The sequence below is a fragment of the Ranitomeya imitator genome, chromosome 1 (genome assembly GCF_032444005.1).
Source record: "Ranitomeya imitator isolate aRanImi1 chromosome 1, aRanImi1.pri, whole genome shotgun sequence".
NCBI classification, from domain to species: Eukaryota; Metazoa; Chordata; class Amphibia; order Anura; family Dendrobatidae; genus Ranitomeya; species Ranitomeya imitator.
In genome coordinates, this window is record NC_091282.1 from 465,889,760 (window position 1) to 465,911,406 (window position 21,647).

Consider the following 21,647-nt stretch of genomic DNA (forward strand, 5'->3'; position numbering starts at 1 on the left):
ATAAGAGAACACTTAAAGACAATCTGTCACCAGGCTTTTGCCACTTAATCAGGGAGCAGGATAATGTAGGAACAGAGACCTTGATTCCAGTGATATCACTTAATTACATAGGTCGAAAAAAGACCTAGGTTCATCAAGTTGAACCTTTCTCCACCAATTGTACATTTTGTCACTAAATCATCTATAACCCACAATGTTATGTGTATCGAGGAAACATCCAGCCCTTTTTTAAATGCAGTTATAGTGTCTGCCATTACTACCTCTTGCGGTAGGGCATTCCACATTCTGACTGCTCTAACCGTAAAGAATCCTTTTCTATCTAGCTGCAGGAATCGCCTCTCTTCCACCCATAATGAGTGCCCCTTAGTCCTCAGGACAGTCCTTGGAAGGAATAAGTCATGTGCCACACAAATATTTATACATGTAAATGAGATCTCCTCTGAGGTGTCTTTTTTCGAAGCTAAACAAGCCCAACTTTTCCAACCTCTCCTCATATGAGAGGCCTTCCATCCCTTGTAATAATCTAGTTGTCCACCTTTGTACTGACTTTCTGAATGTCCTTTTTTAAATATGGGGCCCAAAACTGGATCCAATATTCTAGATGTGGCCTCATCAGTGATTTATAAACGGGTAACAATACATTGAGATTGCGGGATTTTATTTATCTCTTTATACACTGTGAGGCAGTGAGGGGGATCATATGCGAGGGTCGATATGTGTCCCCCAGGATGCAGACGGAGTCATATTAAACCCCCTGGAGCGCCTTGTGTTCACTGCAGAACGCCTGTGAATCACAAGGCAAAATAAAAGAAAGAGTGAATTGGGTCCAAATAGTGACTCAGTCAGATTTTTAGAAAAACTCGTCAAGGGCTTTTATTTTCAGAGGGATTTACAGGTTTGGTACTGGGGTGCATCCCTCTCTCCACTCCGGGTTTTGGAAGAGATTCTATGGGCACGATTCCATTTAAATCTGTCAGGTTTGTCTTGGGTGTGTGAGTTTGGAGTTTGCAAGCTGCAGAGCAGGAGGCTCTGTGCAACCCAGGTCTGTGTTGAGCTAACACAGAGCCAGGGACTTCAAGGGGCTGACGCACACAAGAGACACGGCGGTGCCATTGGGTTTTGAACACGGACTGTATTTCTGGAAACCCGGCTGCGATCCAGAGGATATCACTCTTGTGAGTCTGAAAATAAAGACACTGCTTATGTTGAACCTTCTGTGGTCCCTGCCTGTCGCACTACACCAACCCCGCTGCAATGCAACACCTTAAAAATTTGTTTGCTTTTGCGGCTGCTGCTTTACATTGAGTACTACTGCTCAGCTTAATTCTAAGCTGTTTGCTGTAGTTTTATAAAATTACATTTTTATCAGCTGGAGATTCACTTGAGAACTAGTAAACCTGTTGCCATGTAGTAGTCCTCCATATTAATTAGGTCTGTATACCCCTTCCTCCACCACTGAGTGTCAACTTCTGCCGATGCACAGTGTACACAGAAAGCTGTCAATCAGTAATGTGGACGGGGTTATACAGAGCTCAGCATTCAGAGAACTGCTAGATCTGCAACAGATAAAACCATAATCTTTTCAAAACTTCAGCAAGTAGCCCAGTAAATGACACATCGCTGGAATCAGAGTCTCTTTCTCTTGTGAGACACTGAAGGGGATCATATGCAATGGTCAATATGTGTCCCCCAGGATGCGGATGGAGTCCTATCAGTCTTGCTGGAGTGCCTTGTGTTCACAGCAGGATGACTGTGAGTCACAAGCTAAAATAAAAAAAAAAGAATTGGGTCCAAGTCAGTGGCGTAACTTGAAACTCATGGGCCCCGAGGCGAAAGCTCCAATGGGACCTTCAAATATTTTAAATCTTTAATAGCAATAGTCTTTTTCTATAGGCCAAAGGGACTTTTAGGGCCCCTTAGGCTACAGGGCCCGGGTGCGATTGCAACCCCTGCACGTGTTGTAGTTACGCCCCTGGTCCAAGTAGTGACTCAGTCAGATTTTTAGGAAACCCGCTAAGGACTTTTATTTTTAGAGGGATTTGCAGGTTTGGTAGTGGGGCGAATCCCTCTCTTCACTCCGGGTTTTGGAAGTGACCTTATGGCCACGATTTCATTTAAAATCTGTCAGTTTTGGCTTGGGTGTATCAGTTTGGAGTCTACAAGCTGCAGAGCAGGTGGCTCTGTGCAAACCAGGTCTGTGTGGAGCTAACACAGAGCCAGGGAACTCAAGGCGTCTGATGCACCCAAGAGACACGGCGGTGTTATTATCCACGGCAATGGGTTCGGAACACGCATTGTATATATGGAAACCCGGCTGCGATCCGGAGGATATCACTCCTGTATGTGAGTTTGCAATAAAGACACTGTCTATGTTGAACTTTCTGTGGTTCCTGCCTATCAGTTGCACTACCACAGCCCCGCTGCACTATACTCTATACTATCTTACTCTCAGATAAGGTAGAAAAAACCCAGTGACAGAGTCCCTTTAACAGCGAGAAAATGAAGACTGTGGAATTCAATTTCCAGGATCTTTATGAGCATTGTTTGCATATGTACATATTGCTTTCATGTAGCTGCTTACACAAACAATCTCCCCTGCATATGTCATCCTTGAAATTACATCTCTAGGACAAAATTTAAATAACAAGTACATTGGTGACACTATTCACACACAGATATAGGTGCTTTTAGCAAATTTAGAATATCATCAAAAAGTTAATTTATTTCAATTATTCAATGCAAAAAGTGAAACTCATGTATTATATAGAGACATTACAAGCAGAGTGATCTATGTGAAAAGTTTATTTCTCTTAATGTTTATGGTTTACGGCCAATAAAAACCCAAAAGTCATTATTTCAGTAAATTAGAATAATTAGCAAAAACAGGCTTCCTAAGTGTTTAAAAAGGTCCCTTAGTCTGTTTCAGTAGGCTCCACAATCATGGGGAAGACTGCTGACTTGCAGTAGGGTAAGCCACAAAAGGTCACTGCTAAAGAAGCTGGCTGTTCAGAGTGCTGTATTCAGGCATATTAATGGAAAGTTGAGTGGAAGGAAAAAGTGTGAAGAAAAAATGTTTAGCTCACAGCTTTGGACAGCAGGATCCACACTGTCGCACAGAGCCACCCTGGCCTGGCGGATACACGTAATCTCCAGCGATCTCACGCAGGAAGGTAAGTATACATTTTTTTCCTTTATTTCTTTCATTAAAAGAGCACATTACAGGCAGTGGATACCCCAGTGGATGGTAAAAAATCCGATGCATTTCAACTCAGAGTCTTAACCATGGATTATCATTCATACAATCCATGATTAAGACTCTTCTGAGTTGAAACGCGTCAGATTTTTTACCATCCCCTGGGGTATCCACTGCCTGTAATATAATATGCTCTTTTAACAATAATAATAATAATAATAATAATAATAATTTGATTCCTTTAGCGCCGACATAGCACTTTACATTTTAGAGGGGGCTTGTACAGACAATAGACATTACAACATAACAATAAACACATAGATCAAAATAGATACCAAGAGAAATGAGGGCCCTGCTCGCAAGCTTACAAGGAAAAGGGGAGACACGAAAGGTAGATGGTTTTAATGAAAGAAACAAAGGAATAATTTTCATACTTACCTTCCTTCTTGAGATCACTGGAGATTACTGTGTATTTGAAGAAAAAAGTGTAGTATAAAAAGGTGCACAAGCAACTGGAATAACCATAACCTTGAAAGGATTATTAAGAAAAGGCCATTCGAAAATTTTTTGGTGAGATTCACAAGGAGTGGACTGCTGCTGGAATCATTGTTTCAAGAGCCTCCACACACAGAAGTATCCAGGACATGGGATACAAGTGTCGCATTCCTTATGTCAAGCCAGTCATGACCAATAGACAATGCCAGAAGTGTCTTACCTGGGCCAAGGAGAAAGAACTGGACTGTTGCTCAGTGGTCCAAGGTGTTTTCAGATGAAAGTAAATTTTGCATTTCATTTGGAAATCATGGTCCTGGAGTCTGGAAGAAGAGTGGAGAGGCCACAATCCAAGCTGGAGGTCTAGTGTGAATCACAATCCGCAATGGTTTGGAGAGCCATGTCATCTGCTGGTGTAGTTCTACTGCGTTTCATCAAGACCAAAGTCAGTGTAGCCGTCTACCAGGAAATTTTAGAGCACTTCATGCTTCCCTCTGCCGACAAGCTTTTTGAAGATGGAAGTTTCATTCTCCAGCAGGACTTGGCCCCTGTCCACACTGGCAAAAGTACCAATACCTGGTTTTAAAACAACAGTATCACTGTGCTTGATTGGCCTGGAAAACTTGCATTACCTTAACCCCATAGAGATTCTGTGGGGTATTGTCATGAAGAAGATAAGGGACACCAGACCCAAAAATACAGACGAGCTGAAGGCTGCTATCAAAGCAACCTGGGCTTCCATAACACCTCAGCAGTGCCACAGGCTGATCGTCTCCATACCACGCTGCATTGATGCAGTAATTGATGCAAAAGGAGCTCTGACCAAGTACTGAGCGCATTTACTGAGCACACATTTCAGTAGGCCAACATTTCGGATTTTATAATCATTTTTCAAGCTGGTGTTATAAATATTCAATTTTACTAAGATAATGACTTTTGGGTTTTCATTGGCTGTAAGCCATAATCATCAACGTTAGCAGAACTCTGTTTATAATGACTCTATATAATATATGAGTTTCACGTTTTGTATTGAAGAACTGAAGTAAATTAACTTTTTGATGATATTCTAATTTTGTGAGAAGCGTCTGTTTATAGATGGTAATGTACACCAACACTATTAAGAATAAGTCACAATTTTTGTATTGCAGCTACATGGAACATATTACAGAGAACACAAACCTTTATTTGAAGTTCTCCTTGGCCTGGAGTTCTGTTAATTATATAGTAAATTTCATCTCTGGGAGTATCTTTATCTTCAGCTGACAGTACAGCACTTGAAATAATGTAATGTTCACCCATGCTCAGCACTACTTCACAGTGCCTTCAGGAGAAAGTATTAACAATGATTCAATTAAGAAGGAAGCTCTGTACATGGGTACAATGTTTACCCTTCCATTAGATAATGTACCATAATTATTATTATTATAAAAAAAGAAAAAACAGAGGATTAATAAACTTTACCATTTATTTGGGACTGCTTTTTTGTGTGCCGGAGTTCTTTTTGATATTTACGTTTCTTTTCTCCTGAGCACCTATTTAAATAGTGAGCACCCCTTTTTCTTCCATAATCCATAATTATTCAAGACTAACATTACAGAAATAAAGAAAATGTTAACCCAAAACTTGATAAAGTCCTATAACTGCTGTTTGGCATGGTTTATTGTTAGCCGGAGTATTACCACAGCAGCGCGTGTTACTTCATATAAGCAGCAGAATCCAACGTAAGGCAAACTGTGTTTAATATATGCAGCTTGAACTGGAACAAAATAAGAAAGCTTTGACAGTAACTACCGATATAATCTAGTCCATGTAACACATGTCTCTCTGTGAAGGAAACAGCAGCAGAATGATGCAATCAGTGAGAGTCCTCTGACCTTTTTGTACAAACTTTAACAATCACAGCATAGCTGACAAATGAACACTCATAGACATTCAATGCAGACTACAACAGGAATGGAGTTGTTGCATTTAAACTTATTCCAACACCCCCACTCAACAACTGCTTATCCTGTTAGTCCCATTGCAGTTCTGAATTCTTCAAACTTGGCTCTTGACAATGGCTTTGTCAAAACATCTGCTAACATCTTGTCAGATTCACAGTAAACAAACTTTAGAACTTCACGCTCTACTAAGTCACGCAAGTGATGATGTTTAACATCAATGTGCTTTGTTCTTGCACTTATCCTTTCACTGCTGGCGAGCTTGATACATCCTTGGTTGTCCTCATAGATAACAGTTGGTTCAGCTAGTGGTTTGCCGAATTCTTCCAAAAGTTGCTTCAACCAAATTAACTCTTGACTTGCATGAGCAGCTGATGTATATTCTGCTTCTGTAGAAGACAATGCAACTGACACTTGTTTTCTACTGGACCATGAGATTGAAGTGTGTCCTAACTTGAACAAGTAACCACTTGTTGATCTTCGATCACTTGAGTCTCCAGCCCAATCTGCATCTACATATCCTCTGAGAATTAGATCTCCTGATGCAGAAATCTTTAGACTTAACTCTTGGGTTGCCTTAAGATACTGAAGAAGTCTCTTAATTGCATTCCAATCTCTTTGGCGTGGCTTGCTTACACGTCGGCAGAGAATTCCCACTGTGGCTGAGATATCTGGACGGGTTGTGGTTGCTATGTATAGAAGTGCCCCCACTGCTTGTCTGTAACTGTCATTTGTGGGTAGCAGATCTTCTTCTCCTTCCAATTTTAGGTAAGATGGATCCATTGGAGTTGATATGCCTTTGGCTTCTGACATTCCAAACTGGTTTAGAACTGTGGAGATTTTAGAATTTTGATTAAGAAGAAAACTTCCATCTTCCTCTCTCTGGATTTGGATTCCCAAATAGTATGTCACATCTCCAAGGTCCTTGGTCTCGAAATGCTTGTTCAGAATTTGACCTAGTTTTGAAATTTCTCTCTCTTCTTGATGCGCTATTATTACATCATCCACATATAGAATAACATACATCCAATCTTGTGATACACCTTTTGTATACAAACATGGATCCGCTTGAGACCTTTTAAATCCTTCGTCGATTAACACTTTGTTCATCTTAGTGTTCCATGCTCTTGCTGATTGCTTAAGGCCGTAGAGAGATTTTTGCATTCTGCAAACAAGGTTCTCTTTACCCCTTTTAACATAGCCTTCTGGTTGAGTCATGTACAGCTCTTCTTCAATGTCTCCATGTAGAAAGGCTGTTTTGATGTCAAAATGTCTTACTTTCATCTGCTGAACAGCAGCTATGGATAATAAAGTTCTGAATGTAGTTTGCTTGGCAACTGGAGCAAAAGTAGCATCATAATCTTCACCATATTTTTGTGAATATCCTTTTGCGACCAATCTTGCTTTAAAACGGTGAACATTACCTTCGGAGTCATATTTGTTCTTAAAGACCCACTTACATCCAATTGCTTTCTTGCCTTGAGGTAGCTCTGTGAGCTCCCATGTTTTGAGCTTATGAAGGGATTCCATTTCTTCATCAGCAGCTTTTATCCATTTTTGCTTCTTATGAATAGGCAGTTTTTGCATTTCCTGCCATGACTGTGGCTCTTCTTCTGGAATTGATCTGACCATATAAGAAAGGCGTTTAGCTGGAATTCCTTTATTTGATCTTTCTGATCTTCTGATCTCCTGAGGTTGGCTTGGTTCTTCTGTTTCTTTTTCAGTACTTTCAGAGCATATCCAGACTTCAGTATTTTCTTTGAGATTCTCTTCAATGTCTGGAATCACTGACTGAAATTCTTGTTCCTTAGGTTGAATTATTTGCGTAACCTCATGAAATTTGAGCGATACTGAGTTTTCATCAATCACTACATCTCTGCTGATTGTTACTGTGTTGGTCTGTGGGTGCAGGATTCTGTATCCTTTCTGAGTTTCACTGTACCCCACAAGAACTCCTTCCTTTGCATGAGATTCCCACTTAGAACGTTTTTCTTTGGGAACATGCACAAAAGTTTTGCTTCCGAATATCCTGAGATGCTTCAGGTTGGGCTTCTCACAGTTCCATAGCTCATATGGAGTTTTACTTGTAGCTTTACTTGGCAGTCGATTTTGAAGATAGGTAGCAGTCATGATGGCTTCTCCCCAATATGTTGTAGGTAGGTTTCCATCAAATAGCATACTTCTTCCACTTTCACAAAGAGTTCGGTTCTTTCTCTCTGCTGTGCCATTCTGCTCTGGGTTGTATGGAACGGTTGTCTGGAACACGATTCCATTCTTTTTCAGGATGGTTTGCACTTTACCACTTGTATATTCAGTTCCATTATCTGCTCGCAGTACCTTTGGTATTCTTCCAAATTTGTTAAGAACTGCAGCAAGATATTCTTCAAGTTTCTGTGGAACTTCATCTTTACTTTGAAGTAGGTAAGTAACAGTATATCTGGAATAATCATCAATGAATGTGAGAAAATATCTCTTCTTGCTGGGAGTAAGAACACTCATTGGACCACACACATCTGTATGTATCAAATCCAGTATCTGTGCAGATTTAGTAGTGCTTACTTTAGGAAACGATTTTCTGGACATTTTCCCTTTTAGGCAACTTGTGCACTTCATTGTTTGATTACACTGGTTGATTGCAATACCATTTGCAAGTTGAGCTAGTTTCTTTACTGCTTCTGGATCTCTGTGGCCTAGGCGTCTGTGCCACACATGAATACAGTCCTTATGAAAATCTTGTCTAGCACTGTAAACAGTTTCATTGCATTTCAGCTGATAAAGTTCATCTTTGATTTTTCCTTCGGCAAGGGTATGACCCTTCTTTGAAATGATGCATCTGTCATCCTTAAATGTAACTATATTTCCCTGTTGTGCAAGCTTCTTTACAGATAAAAGGTTACTTTCAAGTTTGGGAACATACAGCACGTCTTTAACTGGGATTTTTCTGACTTGTGCTGAGGATTGAACTTGACAATGGAGATAACCATCTCCTATTCCTTCTGATGTCATATAGTGACCATTAGCTAAAATTACCTTTTCAGACTTGCTTTCATCTAGATTAATGAAGAAATCTTTATCACGTGTCATGTGAGCAGTCGCTCCAGAGTCAATACACCAAACATGGTTTGCATATGGGCTTGTGCTGACCCCAAATGCAGTCGCAATACATGCATCTTCCTTCTTTACAGCTGTTTTAACCTTTTGATGACTGTCCTGCTTTTTAAACTGATTCATTCTTGCTTTCCACACTCTGCAGTCTGCTTTAAGGTGACCAGGCTTTTTACAGACAAAACATTCACGAGTTTCCTTTAAATGACTCTGAGCTTTAGAAAAGTACTGTGTCTTTAATGCTGCTTCTGCTTTGCATATATTATTGCTAATAGTCTCTGACTTTCTCTTGTATTCATCTGCAAGTTTCCCTTTCACATATTCTAGTGTGAGTTCATCATCTGGTCTGGCATCTAATGCAGTCACAAGCGTGTCATAACTTTCTGGAAGACCACTTAATAGTAATGCAGCAACATGAAAATCTTTAATTTCTTCACCAATACCCCTTAGGCGCTCCACAATCTCTAGGGTGTTTCTGATATAGTCCTGCATATGCTGGCCATCACTTAATTTAGACTGATACAGCTTTCTCATAAGATATAGCTTATTGCTGAGATTTGACCTTTCATGCACTTTCTGTAATTCTTCCCACATTTTCTTTGCAGTATCACATTTGCATACATGTACAATCTGGTTATCATCTATGCTGAGGGAAATAGTGCTTTGTGCTTTCTGATCAGTCTCTAGCCAATCACCCGGTACTGGGTCAGGCACAGGCTGTTCAATACATTTCCATGTACCCTCTCTTATAAGTAACATCTTTACCTTGAATTTCCAGGAGCTGTAATTGTGATTTGTGAGACTTGGCACTGTGTACTTCACTGCATTCCTTTCTGTAGACATTCTTGTCTCTTGTACCTTTTTTTTTTTTTTTTTTTTTGTTTGTTACTGGCCCTTTAAGCTGCGCTGTCCGGTGCTCTGTACACTGCGGTACCTTTGCGTTCCGGTGTCCTTGTATTCCGGGGGTTCCTCTGTGCTGTCTGCGCTTGGCTCGCTGCTTATTCCGGTGACTGGGCTTTTTACCATTTACTTTCCGGTGGCTGGGCCCATAACCTGTTAGCCGGAGTATTACCACAGCAGCGCGTGTTACTTCATATAAGCAGCAGAATCCAACGTAAGGCAAACTGTGTTTAATATATGCAGCTTGAACTGGAACAAAATAAGAAAGCTTTGACAGTAACTACCGATATAATCTAGTCCATGTAACACATGTCTCTCTGTGAAGGAAACAGCAGCAGAATGATGCAATCAGTGAGAGTCCTCTGACCTTTTTGTACAAACTTTAACAATCACAGCATAGCTGACAAATGAACACTCATAGACATTCAATGCAGACTACAACAGGAATGGAGTTGTTGCATTTAAACTTATTCCAACATTTATCAATAGTGTCATAAAATGAACCATTGTACAAGATGGCAAAAATTGCACCAAATGTATCAAAATGGCACATGGTATGATAATATTATGAAACAGTTTTCTCCCTTACACAACTTCATAAAGCAAGTAGCTGAAAATAATACGTATACACTGTGTGAACATTTATTTGCTAATTTTTATTTTTGATGATTCATTTTATTATTGAACTATATCCCTGTAGGTCAGCTCGAAAGATTAATAAACCTGATAATATCCAAAACATACAGGTGCTTCTCAGAAGATTAGAATATCATCAAAAAGTTAATTTATTTCAGTTCTTCAATACAAAAAGTGAAACTCATATGTTATATAGAGTCATTACAAAACAGAGTGATCTATACAGTATTCTAATTTACTGAGATAATGACTTTTGGGTTTTCATTGGCTGTAAGCCATAATCATCAACATTAACAGAAATAAACACTTGAAATAGAGCACTCTGTAATGACTCTATATAATTTACAGTATGAGATTCATTTTTTGTATTGAAGAACTGAAATAAATTAACTTTTGATGATATTCTAATTTTGTGAGAAGCACCTGCATTGTGAAAGCAACCCAGGAGTAAAATAGATAGATTCTTCTTCTTCAAAGGTCAGCTTAGTTACCTGACCTCAACCAACCTAACTGAACAAGATATGTACTTATTAAAGACAATCATGAAGACAGAAAAGTCCACAGGCAATCAGTAACCCTAGACAGCTGTAAAAAAAAAAGGCATGGAAAAACAGAACATGGGAGGTCCATGTGTTTCAGACTTCAGCTAACCACTGCCTTCAAATTCTTTATAACAACCTATTGCTGGGTGTCCATAGTCAAAATTAATTGCCCACCCCTGACCTAGACTCTATGATTCTCTTAATATATCCTAGAAATGTGTTTGCCTTTTTTGTTGCTGCATCACACTGTTGACTCATGTGTAGTCTGTGATTTATTAGTATACCCAAGTCTTTTTCACATGTGCTGTTGCTTAGTTCTATTCCTCCCATTTTGTAGATGTAATTTTAGTTTTTCTTGCCCAGATGTAAAATCTTGCATTTCTCTTTATTAAATACCTTTTTATTAGTTGGTGCACATTGTTCAAGCTTATCTAGATCCTTCAGAAACCTTTCTCTGTCTTCTCTAGTGTTAGCTATCCCTCCTAGCTTTTGATTAACTGCAAATTTGTTTATCTTCGGTTCACTTATCTAGATCATTTATAAAAATGTTGAACACTAGGGCCAGAAGACATCCTTTTGGTACCCATTGGTGCTGGTGGGATAGCTTTTCAGCTTTTTTTTATTTCTATCAAAAACAGTGTTTACTAAGTACCATGTCATTTATATGCACTATTGCTTTTTACTTACAGCAGGGTATATGTTCATTTTGTTATTTATCTATGTTTTGTTTGTTTACAGCAAGGAGTAGTGTTGAGCATTCCGATACCGCAAGTATCGGGTATCGGCCGATACTTGCGGTATCGGAATTCCGATACCGAGATCCGATACTTTTGTGATATCGGGTATCGGTATAGGATCAATAGGGATGTGTAAAATAAAGAATTAAAATAAAAAATATTGATATGCTCACCTCTCCGGCGGCCCCTGGACATCACGCTGCTAACCGGGAGGCTTCTTTGTTTAAAATGCGCGCCTTTAGGACCTGCGAATGATGTCCCGGCTTCTGATTGGTCGCGTGCCGCCCATGTGACCGGCACGCGACCAATCAGAAGCCGTGACGTCATTCGCAGGTCCTCAATTCCTAGAATTAGGAGTTTAGTGAATGAGAATGACGTCGCGGCTTCTGATTGGTCGCGTGCCTGTCACATGGGCGGCACGCGACCAATCAGAAGCTGGGACGTCATTCGCAGGTCCTAAAGGCGCGCATTTTAAACAAAGAAGCCTCCCGGTTAGCAGCGTGATGTCCAGGGGCCGCCGGAGAGGTGAGCATATCAATATTTTTTATTTTAATTCTTTATTTTACACATCCCTATGGATCCCAGGGCCTGAAGGAGAGTTTCCTCTCCTTCAGACCCTGGGAACCATGAGAATACCTTCCGATACTTGATGTCCCATTGACTTGTATTGGTATCGGATATCGGTATCGGCGATATCCGATATTTTTCGGGTATCGGCCGATACTATCCGATACCGATACTTTCAAGTATCGGACGGTATCGCTCAACACTAGCAAGGAGTAATAATAGATGCTTAGATTTTTTTTTTTTATATTTTGAATATACTGATCTTCTATATTCTGATTGGTTCAATTAGCATAGTTCAGTGTCGTAAAAGCTTGACAATTCTATAAGCTCCACTATCTTACCTAATTTATTATTTAACTCAGCTTATCTTATGTGACAAGATAATCTATCAATGCCAAACGCAAGCCCAACATGATACTTATGATAATACAGTGGTAGAAATAAGTATTGAACACTCCACCAAATTTCTAAGTAAATATATTTCTAAAGGCGCTATTGACATAAAATTCTCACCAGATGTCAATAACAACCAATCCAATTCACACAAGCAAATAAATCAAACCATAGATATCCATAAATTAAATTGTGTGTAATAATGCGAAATAACACAGGTAAAAAAAATTTGAACGCACTTGTTAAAATGTAATTACTACTCCGTACAAAAGCCTTTGTTGGTTATGACAGCTTAAAGTTGCCTCCTGTATGAAGAAATTAGTCGCATGCACTGTTCTGATGTGATTTTTGGCTGATTTTTCAAATCCTGAAGGTTCCATGGGCTCCTTCTATGAACTCTGAGCTTTAGTTCCTTCCACACATTTTCTATTGGGTGATTGGCTGGGCCATGCCAGCAGCTTTCTTTTCTTTCTCTGAAACTAAATGAGATTTTCCTTTACAGTGTATTTAGGATTATTGTCGTGCTGAAATGCCCACCCTCATTTCATCTTCATCATCCTGGTAGATGGCAGCAGATTTTTATCACGAATGTCTTGGTACATTTGTACATTCATCGTTCAGTCGTATGAAGTTTGCCAGTGCCATATGCTGAAAAATAGCCCCACCTCATAATGTATGGCATCCAAAGAGTTCAATTTTGGTCTCATCTGAACAGACTATATTTCCCCAGTATTTCACGGGCTTGTCTAAATGTTGTTGATCAAACTTTAAATACACTTGAACATGCTTTTTGTTCAGCAATGGAGTCAGTGTGCATACAGACCATGGAGGTTGAGTGCATTACTTATAGTTTTCTTTGAAACAATTGTACCTGCTGATTCCAGGTCTTATTGTAGACCTCCACAGGTGGTTGTTGACTCTTGCATATCATTTCTGATAATTTTTTTCACTCCTCTGTCGGAAATCTTGTGGAGAGCACTTGATAGTGGCCGGATTATGGTGAAATTATCTTCCTTCCATTTCTGGATTATGGTCCCAGCAGTGCTCACTGGAACCTTCAGTAGTTCGGTATAATTTTTTCTGTAACCAATGCCATCAGTATAATTTGCAACTATGAGGTTGCAAAGATCTTGAGATAGCTCACTGGTTTTATCCATCATGAGATATTTCTTGTGTGGCACCTTGGTAATGAGACACCTTTTTATAGACCATCAGTTGAACCAGCTGATATTATTTTTCACAAAATGGCAGGAATAATTTCTAATTACTGAATTGTCTTTCTTCATGTGTTCAATACATTTTCCCTGTGTCATTTCTCATTATTACACATGACTTAATTTAAGGACATGTATGGTTTGATTGCTTTGCTTGTGTGGATAATAATAATAATCTTTATTTTTATATTGCACCTACATATTCCGCAGCGCTTTACAGTTTTGCACACATTATCATCACTGTTACCATCTGGTGAGAATTTCATGTTAATATAACCTTTAGAAATATATTTACTAAAAAAATTGGTGGTGTGTTCAATACTTATTTCACCAGTTGTAAATAGTCTTTTTGGCCTCAATTCATCAATAACGGCAATTGTCATGCCGGTCTTGATGAGGGGACATTGTGGAGTTAGAAACTCCTGATTCATTAAGAGTGCTTGCCTCTTTACAGATCGGAACCATCTGGTGAGTAACATATGCCTATCTCTGGGACTGGAGTAAGATCTCTGGCTTAACCCCTTTCTGAACTCGGACGGGATAGTACGTTAGAAGCCAGATACCCCACTTGATGCAGGGCTCCGGCGGTGAGCCCGCATCAAAGCCGGGACATGTCAGCTGTTTTGAACAGCTGACATGTGCCCGCAATAGCGGCGGGTGAAATCGCGATTCACCCACCGCTATTAACTAGTTAAATGCCACTGTCAAACGCTGACAGCGGCATTTAACCGGCGCTTCCGGCCGCACGGCCGGAAATGAGCGCATTGCCAACCCCCGTCACATGATTGGGGGTCAGCGATGCATCAGAATGGTAACCATAGAGGTCCTTGAGACCTCTATGGTTACTGATCCCGGCTAGCTGTTTAGCACCACCCTGTGGTCGGCGCTCATAGCAAGCATATTATTACGCTACATAGCAGCGATCTTATGATCGCTGCTATGTAGCAGAGCCGATCGAGTGGTGCCAGCTTCTAGCCTCCTATGGAGGCTATTGAAGCATGGCAAAAGTAAAAAAAAAAAAAAAAGTTAAAAAAATGTGAGAAAAAAAATATATATAAAAGTTTAAATCACCCCCCTTTCGCCCCATTGAAAATAAATCAATAAAAAAATCAAACCTACACATATTTGGTATGGCTGCGTTCAGGATCACCCGATCTATCAATAAAAAAAAGTATTAACCTGAACCCTAAATGGCGTAGAGAGAAAAAAATTTGAACCGCCAGAATTACGTTTTTTTTGGTCGCCACGACATTGCATTAAAATGCAATAACAGGTGATCAAAAGAACGTATCTGCACCAAAATGGTATCATTAAAAACGCCAGCTTGGCACGCAAAAAATAAGCCCTCAACCAATATCGGAGAATGGCGCAATTTTTTTAGCAAAGTTTGGAATTTTTTTTCACCACTTAAATAAAAAATAACCTAGAGATGTTAGGTGTCTATGAACTCATAATGACCTGGAGAATCATAATGGCAGGGCAGTTTTAGCATTTAATGAACCTAGCAAAAAAGCCAAACAAAAAACAAGTGTGAGATTGCACTTTTTTTTGCAATTTCACCGCACTTGGAATTTTTTCCCATTTTCTAGTACACGACATGCTAAAACCAATGATGTCGTTCAAAATTACAACTTGTTTCGCAAAAAATAAGCCCTCACATGGCCAAATTGACGAAAACATAAAAAAGTTATGACTCTGGGAAGGAGGGGAGCGAAAAACAAACACGGAAAAACAGAAAATCCCAAGGTCATGAAGGGGTTAAGGCACACTGCAGTTTGTCATGAAGTGCAGTTCAGAGCTAGGAGAACTTGCTTAAAAACACTTGCCTAAAGTATAATAAATAATAATAATAATAATTTTATTTATATAAAGTATCTAAACATTTGCGACTTTTCAAAGCACTTTAAGACTGAATTCTTGCAAAATTGCTTTGATGAATCAGGGCCATTATGTTTTTAACATTATTAACAATTAATACTATATTCTTGTCTATGGTGATCCCAAAATGAAAACCTCTTTTTTCCTATCTATATAACATTATCAAGAGTACTATGCTGCTGAGTATAGCTTATTACATAATGAGTAAATTGTTACTGTTGCTATATTGTACATTATATTACTACTAACTGTTCATGACTATTGACTGCTATTCATTAGGATTTAGTATCTTTTGTCCACCTCTTTTTATTGTGTGTAATTTTTTTGTATATATATATATACAGGGTGGAGCACGGTAATTTGCTGATTTGGGAATGAAATAAAAAAATTATGATCATTAGAAAAATTTATTTTATATTTTAATTATACTGAACAGTAATGGAATTTTTAAATTACATGGTTTTAAATAGTGTATCTGGCAAATGTCGACCTTCGCTATCCACACACTGCTGCATACGTTTTCTGAAGTTTTCATGAACTCTAACAAGCATGTCCACTGGTATTCTGCCAATTTCAGCTTCAATATTGTTCCTTAGGTCTTCCAAGGTGTTGGGACGGTTGATATACACCTTAGACTTCAGATAACCCCAAAGGAAAAAATCGCATGGGTCTAAATCTGGTGAGCGTGCTGGCCAGTTCACATCTCCCCTCAAAGAGATAAGCCGTCCAGGAAACATTTGCCTCAAACAATTCATGGTAACCCTCGCTGTGTGTGCAGTGGCACCATCCTGTTGGAACCATGTATCCTCTAGTTCCATTGCCTCAAGAGCCGGCTGAAAATAATCCTGTATCATAGACAAGTACCGTTCGGAGTTCACAGTTATGGCACGACCATTATCCTGAAAAAAGTAAGGACCAATGATGCCTACTCGTGATATGGCGCGCCACACAGTGACGCGGTCCGAATGCAGAGGTCTCTCGTGAACTTCTCTGGGGTTTGTTTCACTCCAGTAACGCATATTTTGTTTGTTTACACACCCACTGAGGTGAAAATGTGCCTCATCAGAAAAAAACACAATTGCGTCACGGGGTATCGTTGCTAACATGTCTTCACAAGAGGTCCGCCGTGTCAAATAGTCCCATGCTGACAAATGTTGGACCACGCACATTTTATACGGGTGAAAATTCAGTTCATCATGAAGAATCCGGTGGAGAGAACGTCTTGAAATGCCAAGAGCAAATGATTGCTTCCGAGCAGAGCGTTTCGGAGATTGCAGTACTGCTGCTCTAACTCTCTCGATGTTTTGTGGTGTTGTAATCCTTCTCTCAGGTCCCCTTTGTACACATGACACATTCCCTGCTGTTCTGAATGCATTCACCCAATTTACAATTGATTGCCGTCCAGGAACACGTCCGCGTGGAGGAACAGCGAATTGTAAACGAAAAGCACGCTGCACTGCAATGATCGAGTGGGCATTTGAAAAATACGCTTCAACACAAAATGACCTCTCCTCACGTGTCCACTGCATGATGGCAACTGAACGGCAGAGGAATACAAATCTCCCATCAGCCACTGTAAGCCACACCCACTCTCCCCTCTCTTCGACCGACAGTGCCGCCACAGCATGCAGTGCAAAAAAGCAAATTACCGCGCTCCACCCTGTATATATATATAGTGATGCAGTGACTCATGTTAAAGACAGGGGGCACTGTATGTGCTCCTCAGGATACGCATGGAGGCGTATCTGTAATGCTGATGGTGAAACAGTGACTGGCAGGATTGCAAAAGGCCGGCATGTGTCGCAGTGGAAGTCTGCGCTGTAAGCCTGAGGTAAGTTTGTTCTGGGACCTGTAGTCCCACAAGGTATTTGCATAGTTGTAAAGGGAGGCTTGCAGGGTTAGCTGGAGAGCTGGGCGGGACTGGCTAACCACACACACTCTTCCCACCTATGGGGGTGGTTACAGGTACATAATGTGACCAGGGTTTGGGCCACATGTTCTGAGTGTATGGCTCTGAATGGTTCTTGGCTGTAAGGTCCTGTGAGAGGAAAGGCCTGTGTGTTGGGAGGTCCAGAGTGGAGACCGGATCCCTGAAGAGCACCTGGTGAAGCTGTGATCCTGAATGGCCTCTGTGTTGGGAGGTCCTGGGAGTAGGACTGATCCCTGAAGAGCATGAGGTGAGACCATGTACCTACAGAGCCTGGGACAACTTCTGTATTGGCAAAGCCAGGACTGATAAGGAGTCAGCTGGAGGAGCGGAGCTTCTGGAAGGTAACCCCAGACAAGGGGGGTTGTAATATATGGCAGAGAGGTTCAACTGCTACATGAACAGACTGGTGGTCATGATATGTTCGTGGATGTAATGAAATGGACTTTATGTTATGTGGTTTATGCGGAGTTAATAAACCAAATAGACTGTTTATGTGAGAAACCATGTCTGAGTGCTTTAATCCCGTTGCCAAGCAAGTATCCCCCAACCCACTCAGGTAGCGCCATCTCACTATATATATATATACTAGATGGAGGCCCGATGCTATCGCATCAGGAGGGTGGTAGTGTCACGATGGGGGCAGTGGTAAATTTAAATCATCAAAAGACTTCCCATGGATTGAATTCATGCAGACCACCGCCATCTTTGTGCAGATAGATAGCGGCGGTCACATAAAAACTGAGCATGCACTCCTGTACAAAGATGGCGGCGATCAGTGAATCATTCGGCTGATCCCGGCGGTGGCGTGTTCCCGACAGTGTTCCGCCAGTGGTACCGTGCAAGATGCTGCATACGGCGTATACAATGTTTATGTGTAGTGTGTACGGCGTATACAGAGTGTGTGTATGTGTGTGTGGTGCGTACAGCATATACAGTGTGTGTGTGTTGCGTATGGCGTATACAGTGTATGTTTGTATGTGTGTGGTGTGTACGGTGTATACAGTGTGTGTGTTGCGTATTGCGTATACAGTGTGTATTTGTGGGTGTGGTGCATATGGCATATACAGTATTTGTGTTGCGTATGGCGTATACAGTGTGTGTGTGTGGTGCATATGGCATATACAGTGTTTGTGTATGTGGTGCGATGGTGTTCCGCTGGTGGTACCGTGCAAGAGGCTGGTACCACCAGTAATTTCCATATTGAGACACCCATCGCTTGGGTGTCCCATTATGGCGGTCGGTGAACCTCCACTGGTTGGAATTCTTTCTGGGATCCGTACACATCTGGCTGGAACAGGATGTGAAGACAAAGTAAATATATTATATATATACAGTTTATATATACAGTATATATACTGTACATATACAGTATATATATATACTGTATATTTACACACGTGGTCAAAATTGTTGGTACCCCTCATTTACCATATATACTTGAGTATAAGCTGAGATTTTCAGCCAAAATTTTTGGGCTGAAAGTGCCCCTCTCGGCTTATACTCGAGTCACGTTGGGTGGCAGGGTCGGCGGGTGAGGGGGAGAGGGCGCTGAGGCATACTTACCTAGTCCCGGCGATCCTGATGCTCCCCCTGCCTGTCACACGGTCTTCGGGTGCTGCAGCTCTTCCCCTCTTCAGCGGTCACGTGGGACCGCTCATTAGAAAAATGAATATGGACTCCACTCCCATAGGGGTGGAGCCGCATATTCATTTCTCTAATCAGCGGTAACGGTGACCGCTGATAGAGGAAGAGGCTGCGGCACCGAAGACAGCTGTCCGGGGGAAAGAGCGGGATGCCGGGAGCAGGTAAGTATCGCATATTCACCTATCCCCGTTCCACACGCCGGGCGTCGCTCCATCTTCCCGGCGTCTCTCCGCTCTGACTGTTCAGGTCAGAGGGCGCGATGACGCATATAGTGTGCGCGCCGCCCTCTGCCTGATCAGTCAGTGCGGAGAGACGCCGGGACAGGACGCTGAGGAGCTGCAAGCAAGAGAGGTGAGTATGGCTTTTTTTTTTTTTTATTGCAGCAGCAGCAATGGCAGAGCTTTCTATGGTACATCAATGGGACAATAATGAACGGTGCAGAGCACTATATGGCACAGCTATGGGACAAAAATGAACGGTGCAGAGCACTATATGGCAGAGCTATGGGGCAAGAATGAATGGTGCAGAGCACTATATGGCACAGCTATGGGGCAATAATAAACGGTGCAGAGAACTATATGGCACAGCTATGGGGCAATAATGAACGGTGCAGAGCACTATATGGCACAGCTATGGGGCAAGAATGAACGGTGCAGAGCACTATATGGCACCGCTATGGGACAAAAATGAATGGTGCAGAGCACTATATGGCACAGCTATGGGCAATAATGAACGGTGCAGAGCACTATATGGCACAGCTATGGGACAAAAATGAACGGTGCAGAGCACTATATGGCACAGCTATGGGGCAATAATGAACGGTGCAGAGCACTATATGGCACAGCTATGGGGCAATAATGAACGGTGCAGAGCACTATATGGCACAGCTATGGGGCAATAATGAACTGTGCAGAGCACTATATGGCACAGCTATGGGGCAATAATGAACGGTGCAGAGCACTATATGGCACAGCTATGGGGCAATAATGAACTGTGCAGAGCACTATATGGCACAGCTATGGGGCAATAATGAACGGTGCAGAGCACTATATGGCACAGCTATAGGACAAAAATGAACGGTGCAGAGCACTATATGGCACAGCTATGGGACAAAAATGAACGGTGCAGAGCACTATGTGGCACAGCTATGGGACAAAAATGAACGGTGCAGAGCACTATATGGCACAGCTATGGGGCAATAATGAACGGTGCAGAGCACTATATGGCACAGCTATGGGGCAATAATGAACGGTGCAGAGCACTATATGGCACAGCTATGGGACAAAAATGAACGGTGCAGAGCACTATATGGCACAGCTATGGGACAAAAATGAATGGTGCAGAGCACTATATGGCACAGCTATGGGGCAATAATGAACGGTGCAGAGCACTATATGGCACAGCTATGGGGCAATAATGAACGGTGCAGAGCACTATATGGCACAGCTATGGGGCAATAATGAACGGTGCAGAGCACTATATGGCACAGCTATGGGGCAAAAATGAATGGTGCAGAGCACTATATGGCACAGCTATGGGACAAAAATGAATGGTGCAGAGCACTATATGGCACAGCTATGGGGCAATAATGAACGGTGCAGAGCACTATATGGCACAGCTATGGGACAAAAATGAACGGTGCAGAGCACTATATGGCACAGCTATGGGACAAAAATGAACGGTGCAGAGCACTATATGGCACAGCTGTGGGGCAATAATGAACGGTGCAGAGCACTATATGGCACAGCTATGGGGCAATAATGAACGGTGCAGAGCATTGTATATGGGGCACAGCTTTATATGGAGCATCTATGGGGCAATAATGAACTGTATGGAGCATTATATGGGGCTCCTGATTCAATATGGATATTCAAAAACACTTAACCTACTAATGTCTCAATTAATTTTACTTTTATTGGTATCTATTTTTATTTTTGACATTAACCGGTAGCTGCTCCATTTTCCACCCTAGGCTTATACTCGAGTCAATAAGTTTTCCCAGTTTTTTGTGGCAAAATTAGGGGGGTCGGCTTATACTCGGGTCGGCTTATACTCGAGTATATACGGTAATTACAGAAAAACCCAAAATGGTCACAGAAATAACTTGAATCTGACAAAAGTAATAATAAGTTAAAAATCTATGAAAATGAACAAATGAAAGTCAGACATTACTTTTCAACCATGTTTCCACAGAATTAAAAAAATAAAATAAAAGTAATATAATAGGCCTCGACAGATATGATGGTACCCCTGAAAATATTGTGACAAAACGGACATGTTAAATCAAGGTGCGTCCGCTAACTAGCATCACAGGTGTCTACAATCTTGGAATCAGTGAGTAGGTGAATAGGCTTGTATATATGGCTACAGATACTCACTGTGCTGTTTGGTGACATGGTGTGTATCACACTCAACATGGATCAGAGGAAGCAAAGGAAAGAGTTGTCTCAGGAGATTAGAAAGAAAATTATAGACA

The 21,647-nt window shown here is 41.2% G+C and overlaps 1 protein-coding gene across 1 annotated transcript in view; it reads right to left on the minus strand.

The window, feature by feature from the left end:
* Nucleotides 1-21,647, minus strand: part of FREM1 (FRAS1 related extracellular matrix 1) — a 375,192-nt gene that overhangs the window by 152,147 nt on the left and 201,398 nt on the right. Inside the window, exon 22 of the mRNA XM_069765123.1 lies at nucleotides 4,865-5,006. Within this exon, the coding sequence (XP_069621224.1) occupies nucleotides 4,865-5,006 (142 nt within the window). The remainder of the gene's footprint in view (nucleotides 1-4,864; nucleotides 5,007-21,647) is intronic.